Source organism: Hordeum vulgare, chromosome 7H (assembly GCF_904849725.1).
Source record: "Hordeum vulgare subsp. vulgare chromosome 7H, MorexV3_pseudomolecules_assembly, whole genome shotgun sequence".
Lineage (NCBI taxonomy): Eukaryota > Viridiplantae > Streptophyta > Magnoliopsida > Poales > Poaceae > Hordeum > Hordeum vulgare.
In genome coordinates, this window is record NC_058524.1 from 568,637,440 (window position 1) to 568,648,062 (window position 10,623).

At 47.2% G+C, this 10,623-nt stretch overlaps 1 protein-coding gene across 1 annotated transcript; it reads right to left on the reverse strand.

The window, feature by feature from the left end:
- Positions 1-5,061: 5,061 nt before the first annotated feature.
- LOC123407768 (protein CHLOROPLAST IMPORT APPARATUS 2-like) lies at positions 5,062-8,895 on the reverse strand. Its single transcript, XM_045100973.1, has 3 exons — positions 6,863-8,895; positions 5,552-5,722; positions 5,062-5,389 (listed from the first exon to the last, which is right to left on the reverse strand). Exons 1-3 carry the CDS (start codon positions 8,012-8,014, stop codon positions 5,333-5,335), a joined length of 1,380 nt encoding a protein of 459 aa, XP_044956908.1. The 5' UTR covers positions 8,015-8,895; the 3' UTR covers positions 5,062-5,332.
- Between the last annotated feature and the right edge of the window lie 1,728 nt (positions 8,896-10,623).

A 10,623-nucleotide genomic window follows, 5' to 3' on the forward strand; every position in this document is an offset into this window, starting at 1 on the left:
GACGGATAAGAATCGCGTCACCTTGCTGTTGCAGTGCAGCTTGGATAGCTTTACGTGCAAATACTTAGGGCTGCAACTTGCGGTGCATCAACTCACTCGGGCTGAGTGGCAACCTTTGTTGTATCATGCAACGAATTTTGGCCCCACATGGCAGAGAGGTCTCATACAAAGTCCAGGCAGGTTAATCCTTGACAAGTCGGTGATCGCTGCCAAACCGATCCACCACTTCATGGTCGCGGAGGCTCCGGTCTGGGTGATGGAAGAAATCGAACAATGGATGTGGGAGTTCTTTTGGGCAGGTAAGGAGAAAGCTAACGGTGGCAGTGCTTCGTGGCTTGGAGAACGATGTGCAAGCCGACCTGGCTAGGTGGCCTCGGAGTCAAAGATCTTAAGCTTCATGCCCTTGCACTTAGGGTGAGGTGGGAGTGGTTAAAGAGGTTGGATCCGGGTAGACCTTGGCATGGGATCAAAATGATCGAGGACAAAGAGGCCAGATCAGTGTTCGATAGTTTGGTCAAGATCGAAGTGGGGGATGGATCGAAGGTCCTCTTTTGTAGGGATCGATGGATTCATGGCTTTCCGGTGGTGGATATTGCTCCGATCATCCATGCTCTACGGACACGCGCACGAGGAATAGACGCATAGTCAGCGAGGGTTTGGACAATGGTAGATGGTTGCATGACGTGTCGGGCGAGCTCACTTTCGTGGGACACCTGCACTTGGTGCATGTGAACCTCGCTATCAGCACGGTAGCCCGACACACTAGCAGGCCGGATGGTTTCTCTTGGCCTGCTGATCCATCGGGCGTTTACACAGCACGCCCTACTTACCATCCTCTATGTATGGGTGCTCATAGGGTGCCCTACGCCGCTTGCATTTGGAGAAGTTGGGCGACTTTGAAGTGCAAGATTTTTGCTTGGTTGGCTATGCAACATCGGATGTGGACCGCAGATAGGAGAGTGAGGCATGGACTTCAAGAGCAGCCCTCGGCTTGTTACATGTGCTTGCAGGAGGAAGACAACCCGAGCACATTTTGGTCCAGTGTGTGCATGCTCGAGAGGTGTGGCATGAATGCTTTTACGCTCTCAACCTGCCCACTCGGAGACGTGAGATGCATGACACGCTCTTGGATTGGTGGATTGTGGCCAGAAAGGGGTTCAGCTGGGCGGGCAAAAGAGGTTTCGACACTCTCGGCATAGCTACGGTGCGGGCCATGTGGAAACAACGTAATGGTAGTGTGTTTAATAGAGCCCATCAGCAGATGATGCCCCTTGAGCTATTGGAGGCCATACTACGGGAAGTCCATGACTCAAAGCGAGCTCGAGTGGGTGTTGGTGGTTTATCGCGTGTTTTGAAAGAGCAGACTTTAGATTTGTGAAGCTGGTTGTAAATCGGACGTATTGGATGTTAGCATCTACCTTAGGCTTCTTGTAAATTATTTTTGCTCTCTTCTATAAAAAATATGGTACGATATTGACTTACTCTCAGAAAAGGACATAAAAACATCTTCTCATTTCTTTTTGTAGTTAATTGGTCGTCCGTTCATCTCCTTCAGTTTATTTGGCCTATTTTGCCTCAAGGGAGAAACTTTGCTTTTTATCTTTATTTTTAAAAGACAACTTATGTTCCAATTTTGGCCATTAATTGATATTCTTTCGAAAATAATTGAAGGTACTGAACCTTGATTCCAAGAAATTATATCTTCTAGCAATACATTCACCAAGCAAGCGGCACCCACACAAACGGTGAAGCATGTAGTTTAATTTGATGCAAAGCCGGCCCCCAATGGTGATTTTTTTTTTGTTGAAAGCACAGCTACGTGCTAGCACTTAATCAAGTAGTAAGCATTCTTCCCTAAAAAAAGTACTCCCTCCATTTTTACGATAAAATCCATAAGCATTGCTATAAGCTGATAGGCAGGTATTTTGTCAATAACCGAAGTACAAAAATTTAATCATTGTACAAAAGTGGAGCACGGTGTTGGTCAATAAAAAAGTTTAATTTATTTGATCTAATAAGATGGTATTAGTAATTGACTCCTAGGTCAGGTTTTAATTTCCAGAATTGAAAGATTTATTGGAAGATTGGTGTTCAATTCAGAACAATGGCGCTACGGCTAAGTTTAAAGTAGACCGACTCTTAAAAACAAATCATACTTAACATGATCTATTCAGTACAAAAATTATCACTATAGTGTCGGAAAACTACTGATATGGAAAGAAAATAAAACTATGCACTGAAATAAAAGTTAAATTTTATATTTCCTCTCTAGCATAAATTAAATATGCTAGTATAGGGCATGTAGAAGAAGAGAAAAACATTTACCGAAAAAGGCTTGCATCCCACTTTATATGTAAAAACAACTATACTCTCCCAGTAACTTCTAGGTCAAAAAAATGATAACAACTAAAGAATACCACCACTGCGAATTGACTAATAACATTTTCCCTAAATTATACTCTTTATTTTTTGCAAGCAAGCTAAACTACTTTTTATGCCTAGTAAATACCATATTGACTAACAAATTTTGACTAAATTGGAAGGGATGCATTTCTCAATTCTCAGCATGGTGATTATACAATCCGGATTATCAAGTTGGAGCTAATCAACTTATGTTATTAACACATGTATCATAGTCTTGGTCAGGAATGAAGGAACAAGCGATGGCAGAAGTAGGATCTATAGAGTTTAAAAACTCAAAGTGTCAAGTTTAATGGAGTGGTCAGTGATGTGAAATAAACAAAACTAATTGCTAACAGAAATGTTGAATTAAACAATATAACTAAAAGTGCGATCTAAGTCATGGTCACAAAATATGACCATATAAAAACCAACCATAGTTCCAACAGTTTTCATAGAAATTCCATGTAAATTAGGGTAGTGCTCATAAACAAATAAACTGAAATCGTACTTCATATACCATGAGACTTACAGTCTGTTGTATATTGTTGAAAAGATGGGACAAATTTTGATGTAGTTTGTCATGTCTGGAGATTATGTGCACTTGCAAATCCACTTTAATTACGATTACCAGCCTTTGTTTACTTTAATAATTACTCCCTCGGGTAAGGTTTATTGTTTACGTACACAAATTAGATTATTATATTATCTAAGCAGGGTATTTTTACAAGTAAGCGCTATGCATTTGAAGTCCTGATAAAATTAAGGGAACTATCATCCAAAGACGGGACATTAACCCATTACTGCACATAAGACAAAAGGCAAGATTCTGCAAATACATGACAAATACTCTCTCCGTTTTTAAATATAAGTCTTAAAAGATTTTATTATGGATCTACACACGGAGCAACATGAATAAATCTATATAAAAAACATGTATATATACATTCATATGTAGTTCACTAACGAAACCTCTAAAAAGACTTATATTTAGGAACGAGGGAGTAGACAGATATTTTCCACACATGGACATATCAGTTGTAGCTAAGTGGAATCAATACATGTGAACTCTATACATAAATCGGTTCTAACATGCTTTTAAACAAAAACACATGTATCAGTTGTGCCATGTAAAGGCTTGGTATTTGTTCAGTGCGCACAAATATCACAAGTTTAAATTGAAATACCATGCGGTTGGGATGGTGGCTCGTAGGCCTAAACGGGTCAAAGTCTTCTAGCCATGCTGCATAAGAGCTGGTCGGGACAGAGCACGGGTGTTCGGCAACGAAGAGGCGTCGGGTCAATGGGCAGACACAGATCTACTGCACTCTGTACAATAGAAACATGGTATAATCTACAATCAAGTTTCTCACTACATCAAGTTTAACTACCTCTTACACACTAAAAGATGTAGAGTGCAAAGGTTGAGTGAAGAGTGGCAGGGAGGCAGCATAAATGCACGTACCATCACCCATCATGAATGTCCGAACAGAAACTGAAGAATGGTTACTCTTGAAATCTCGGTGGATCAATTTCAATCGGACGAAGCGTCACCTTGAATCACCGACATCGGCTGAACTCCCTCCTTTCTCCCTCACAGACAAATTGACCGATCCCCTCGTCGCTCGCCTCGCCTGCTGAGCAGTGACGGATTTGAACAGTACCATGAAAATAAATTAAAGCCAGGCACAGGTTCAAGAAATTTACTTAATTGTTAGCAGTGCATAGCGGAGTTGTTCGACAGAGTTCACAACTCATAAACCAATCCAACAATGATCAATAAGAATTATCAGATGACATGCAAAACGCAGACTAGCTTCGTCGAATGTCACTTTTCCTAGTGCAGCTTCAGATACTTGACCCCTAAAAAAAATTAGGCTCCGATTTACTGTCTTAGATGGAGAAGAAGAGAGAGAGCTCCCCTTCCCCCTGGTCTTTTTTCCCCTTTGCTGACGATGAATTTGTCTCTTGCCTCACCGATCTGAACACAAGTTTCCAAGGAATTTGCTTCTTTTTCCAACTGATATGGCAGTAACATCTTAATCCGAGGACGCTACGGACCAGATACAACTTGATTAATCTTTATTTTTCCCACTAAGTGGGTGAATCTAATTTAGATTTGGAATTTGATGGCACAGTACATACAATATGTGATTAAAGATTCTGATGACACAGGAGATACAAAAAAAACATGGTCCTTTGAGTCAAGGAAATTTCAAAGAAACTTTAGAGGATTCAAAATTATCTCTTTGGAGATCATTTGATTCACACAATAGAAATCCTTGGCAAAAATATTTCTTAGGGTCCCCTTGCGCTCTACTCCATCCGTCCCATAATATTTCTTAGCTCACAAAACTGTCTTATACTGTATTATGGTACGGAGGGAATGTTTCGGAGAAGAATTCCATCCACTAACATCTTGCTTTGCTTTTCCTATGATGTTTTCCAATCCTAGGAAGGATTCATACATGACATTCTAATCCTAGTTTTTCTTTCTTTCAATTCATGTACTTTAGAACCTTGCGAATCAAATGCTCCCCTAATGTCCAACAAATTTTGCAGATCCATTTTTGTACAAAACTTCAGAGCTGTGGCAGAACATTTTAGGAGCACCAAGTGCCAGTTTCTTCAGAGGGTTCAGAGCATAAGACGGGAGCAAAGTAGCAGAAGAACTTTGGTCATTGCCACGACACTGTACCATTGTTACCATGTTTTTTGGCTTACGGCCTTCTTTGCCTCAGCAGCATCTGAACTAGGAAACTAACCAGCAGCCTCAGAAGCTACTCTACAGGCAACCCCTAACCCTCTCTACATGATCACAGAAGTGCAGAAAAGAAAAAAGACAAGAAGCCGTCATCTGCTTCACTTCTACGGGGAGTGAAATTGAATCCCAAGACAAAATGTTCATGGGAGCAAGCAAGATTGTCCTCCCCTAGGCCTCTTTCTCGCCGGCTTTCTGCAGAAGAGCCGCCTGGCTGACAAACCTCCCCTGCAAGAACCAAAGATGAGCATGAGGACCTTCAGAAGCTCTTTTTCAAACTTCAATAGACTACACTACTTGGGAGGCCTAAAACTTGGCGTTTGGGTTGAGACTTCAATAGACTACACTACTTGGGAGGCCTAAAGCTCGGGAATGAGTTCTGGTGCTTGCCTTGACCCGAGGGCGAGACTCGGCGTGCACCTTCCGTGCTTGGTACCGAGTCTTATTTGAGAGGAGGGGCGTGCACTGCTTCTGCTTGTGCTTCAATTTCTGTACGCTGCCTTCCCTGATAGCACCGGCAGCACCATTCTCTAGAAACAGTTCAATATCTGAAAGTTTAGCCTGAAAACGAAGGATACACATGTAAGAGATGAATGAATCAGATGTTCATAGCATTATTGGCAGCTCACATGGTTTTCAGCATGCTAATGTAGTTTATGGCTGCGTAAACCATGCTCCCTGATAGCAATACTTTCTATGAAATAATGCAACTGTCGTATAAAAATTGGCTGTACAAAAACATCTAAAACTGATCGATCCAATAGATGCAATCCCAAAAATTGTAGAAAATACATTTGCCACTTGCTAAGGAAATCTTCAGGGAGAAAAAATCAAATTAATACAGGGTATAATATGTCATAGTAGATGTGTCTATGGGTCCAAAAGCACCAGTTTGAGCCCAACCACTCCCTATCAAAAGGAAAGATATCCGTTGCATGCCTTAATGTATTTAGTTGTCCGATGTGACACAGTTGAGATAAGCCATCACTCATTGAAAGGTTCAGCTAACGTAGAGTTGTTATAAAGCTCATTTCTCTCGTGCGTTTACTATTGTTAAGAGTATTTCCACAAAGCGGCGTGAGCAATGGACAGAGGTATCAAAATTAGTTGTTGGAGAAACAATCTTTCTTTGGTGTTCAGACTAGTGAAAAGAAGAACTTTTGATATATTTTCCCTTGTTCTGATTAAACTGATGCAAACATGTATTCATTCTGTAAGAACTTATTCCTAATATTCTTTACTGCAAATGAGCCTGAGAATCCAGGCTCACCCAAAGAAGCATTTCCTGAAGATTATGGCTCAAGGAGATACACTGTAGACCAGAATAAGATATTGGAATTTTGAGTTACAATGGGTAGTATTGCATATAAAACAAAATGAAGAATCACCACTAATAAGATACTACAATGGGACAACGTGGATCGAAGATTTGTTTTCCTTCTTCCATCTACACACTCCAAATGATTAAAAACTTGGATGTGATGCCCTGTTTTCCTTAATAATGTACTGAGAAGATGAAATTATCATATAGGAGTAGTATTTATCAAATTAGCTCTAGTGGAGGATTTTTTTTCCCTAGCAGAGACCAGCAGCTAATCAAAATTAAGTTCTAATGCAGTGCAGGCATTTCAATCGATCACTTGTGTCATTGACACATGAAGAGGAATACCAAAATTATCTAAAGAAACTATAAATTCTTACCAGCCAGTCAGCGGATGACGCATCAGGTATGTTGCCGTCAGCGAACACAGAGCCTCTGTCATACCACGCCTTGAGCACCTCCTCGGTGTTGAGGCTCAGGCCCAACCCTGTCTTGGGCGCCTTCAGTCCAAAAATCCCATCATCCCCATAAGCAGGGTCAGGAATTTCCTCCTTAAGACATGTAATGCATGGTCCGGCAGCTATGTCCTTCAACGCCTTCTTCTTAGTCTTCTTCTTTTTCTTCTCCACCGGGGGCGGCGGCGGCGCCATTGATGGAGGAGGCACTGGCATAATGTCCTTCAATGGGATGGCAGGGCACATCCACCATTCGCTGTCATCGTCCTGCCGCTTCAGTGCCTGCTTGATGTTAGACCGTGAGCGCCGGAACCCGAGCCCGAGCACCATGAGGTTTCTGATGTAGGGGTCTATGCCGGAGCTGGAGAGGACGCGGTTGATAGTCGAAGCATCGCTGCCGTTTTCCATACTGAGTTTGCCCATGATGCCGTCGATCCCCTCGGCCGCCGCGCCCTCATCGGCGCCGCCGAGGAGGAAGGAGTCTGCGTCGAAGCTGTCGTCATCATCCTCAAAGTCGAGCTCCCCGGGCCCGTCCGCGCCGGCGGCGCCGTCGGGGGTCCCCGGGGACGGCGCGGAGTCGCGGAACTCGGTGAAGGCGCTGCTGACGGCCGCCGGCGACGGGCAGGCCCTGGCGAGCACGGGGCTCCGCGGCGTGGGCGACTGCATCGGCGCGGCGTCGCGGAGGAGGCAGGCGGCGTTGCCGAGGACGGGGAAGGGCGGGAGGAGGTCGGCGCGGGAGGGGTCGTCGGCGAGCGCGGAGGCGAGGCCGAGGAGCCTCGGCGACGGCGGCGCCCTGTCCCCGGCGGGGAAGACGGAGGGGTACATGGAGGCGAGCAGCGCGGCCGCCTCGTTGTAGGTCTGGTTGAGGCGCTTCCGCGGCGTGCGCGCCCGCTTGAGCGAGAGCGAGGAGGCCGAGGAGGAGTTGGAGGCGTCGGAGAGCGCCGAGGACGCCGAGGAGTGCGCCGGCCGCAGCGGCCCCGCGCCCGGCGGCCCCACCCCGGCCCCGGCCGCCGCCGCCGCCTTGACCATGTCCAGGTCCGGCAGCCGGATGCCCGTCGGGATGCAGGACGACGCCATCGATCGGAGCGCGGGCGGGCGGGGCGGAGCCCCCTAGAGAGAAAGGGGGGAAATTTCCGGCCCCGAGGACGGGAGAAGACGGGTGGCGAGCGATCTGATTGACCGAAATCCGGGCGGGGATGAATCAATCTGGACCCGAAATGGCAGGAGGGGGAGGAGGAAATCGCTGCATAGATGCGCCGCCAGCCAGGAAAGGCCCCCCAAACCCCCACCAAACCCTCCGCAGCCAGGCAGAAAACCAGGGGGGAGGGAAGCAGAGGAAAGGGTAAAGTCCACCAAAGCGTGCGTGGAAACCGAGGGATTGTTTCTTGCCTAGAAAGACACCACCAGCCAGCGCTTGGAGGCCGCCGACGCTCTGCGGCTGAGGAGAGGGGAAGGGAGGACGGCCGGCGGGAGGAGAGAAAAGAGAAAAGAAATGGGATCCTGGTGGGAAAGGCGATGAGCAGGGCACCGAGCCGAGGGAAGCAGAGCAGGCGGGGGCAGAGGAAGGAAGCAGGGAGGGAGCAGGGCGTCACGGGCTCACGGGTTCGCCACTAGCGGCCTCGGGCAACGGGCGCGGCTCATCAATCAATCCAAAGATAATCAAGAGCCCACACGCTCTCCGTCTGCTGCCTCGCTGCCGTTTCCTTTTTTCTTTCCTTCTTCTTTTTTGTTTTTGGATCGAGCGTAGGAGATCGATCGCAAGCGAAGAGGAAGAGGAGGAGGAGGAGGAAGAAGAACCAACGGGAGCGGTACAAAACCCGGGAGCGGTCAGGGGTGCTGGACGGGCCGGGGACATGCGAGGCGTTGGACTGGACGGACGGACGGACGGAGAAAACACAGAAGCGGAGGCGGCGGTGGAGCAATCAAATCAATCGCTCATCAAACCAGCGGATGCGTTACGCCGGCAGGCGGCTGCAGTAAGATACTACTACTGGTACTAGTACCAGTAGGGTCACCGTCAGGCCCTAGCGATCGAGACGAGAAACGAGACACGGAATCGGAAGAAAAGAAGAGAAAAGAAAAGGATGTTAATTATAACCCTAATAGTAGTATAACCTAACGAACAGTCGTCCGTTGGTTGGTTGGGACGCGGACGGAGCTGGGCGGCTCGCTTTCGCTTGTCCCTGTCTTGCTCCACCTCTTCCTTGCGGGCCCTACCTACCTGCGCACCACGACACTTCTCCTGTGTAGGTGTAGCAGTAGCACCGTGGGGCTGAGCTCTCACGTGTCGTGCGAGGTTTCCTCGAGAGGAACGGGGCTTGTGTGGGTGCGGCGTGGGGACTGGCACTACCGCTACGTATTCCACGCACGTACACGTGTGGGCGCGCCGGTCGTCGTCCTAGCTAACCGGTGGACTCACATTGTGCTAGTACTGCTATGCTATCTCGCGCGCCCACGCACGTACGCACACGTGTAACCTTGACCGCGGCGTAGAGATGGTGACCATGTGACGTGTTTGTAATTTTGTAGTACCATGGATGTGTCTGTTTTAACCCTTCGTTAATTAAGGATAGTAAAACTGAGCCTAAACTGAGCTCAATCAGCGATTTGCGACTCTGGCCGTTCGTTTTCACGATCTAGCAGTTTCTGTCCGTCGGATCTGAATGCTCTCCACCGCATGGGCTAACTATAAAGATTAGTGGCCCACCTATCCTAGGGGCTGCTACTCCAGTAGCCAAAACTGAGCCCTCTGGTAAATTGGACCACGTCTCGCCTTGCGACTCTGGTCGTTCGTTTTCACGATCTAGCAGTTTCTGTCCGTCGAATCTGAATGCTCTCCACCGCATGGGCTAACTATAAAGATTAGTGGCCCAGCTATCCTAGGGGATGCTACTCCAGTAGCCAAAACTGAGCCCTCTGGTAAATTGGACCACGTCTCGCCTTGAGACTCTGGTCGTTCGTTTTCACGACCTAGCAGTTTTTGTCCGTCGGATCTGAATGCTCTCTACCGCATGGGCTAACTATAAAGATTAGTGGCCCACCTATCCTAGGGGATGCTACTCCAGTAGCCAAAACTGAGCCCTCTGGTAAATTGGACCACGTCTCGCCTTGCGACTCTGGTCGTTCGTTTTCACGATCTAGCAGTTTCTGTCCGTCGGATCTGAATGCTCTCCACCGCATGGGCTAACTATAAAGATTAGTGGCTCAGCTATCCTAGGGGCTGCTACTCCAGTAGCCAAAATTGAGCCCTCTGGTAAATTGGACCACGTCTCGCCTTGAGACTCTGGTCGTTCGTTTTCACGACCTAGCAGTTTTTGTCCGTCGGATCTGAATGCTTTCTACCGCATGGGCTAACTATAAAGATTAGTGGCCCACCTATCCTAGGGGATGCTACTCCAGTAGCCAAAACTGAGCCCTCTGGTAAATTGGACCACGTCTCGCCTTGCGACTCTGGTCGTTCGTTTTCACGATCTAGCAGTTTCTGTCCGTCGGATCTGAATGCTCTCCACCGCATGGGCTAACTATAAAGATTAGTGGCCCAGCTATCCTAGGGGCTGCTACTCCAGTAGCCAAAACTGAGCCCTCTGGTAAATTGGACCACATCTCGCCTTGCGACTCTGGTCGTTCGTTTTCACGATCTAGCAGTTTCTGTCCGTCGGATCTGAATGCTCTCCACCGCATGGGCT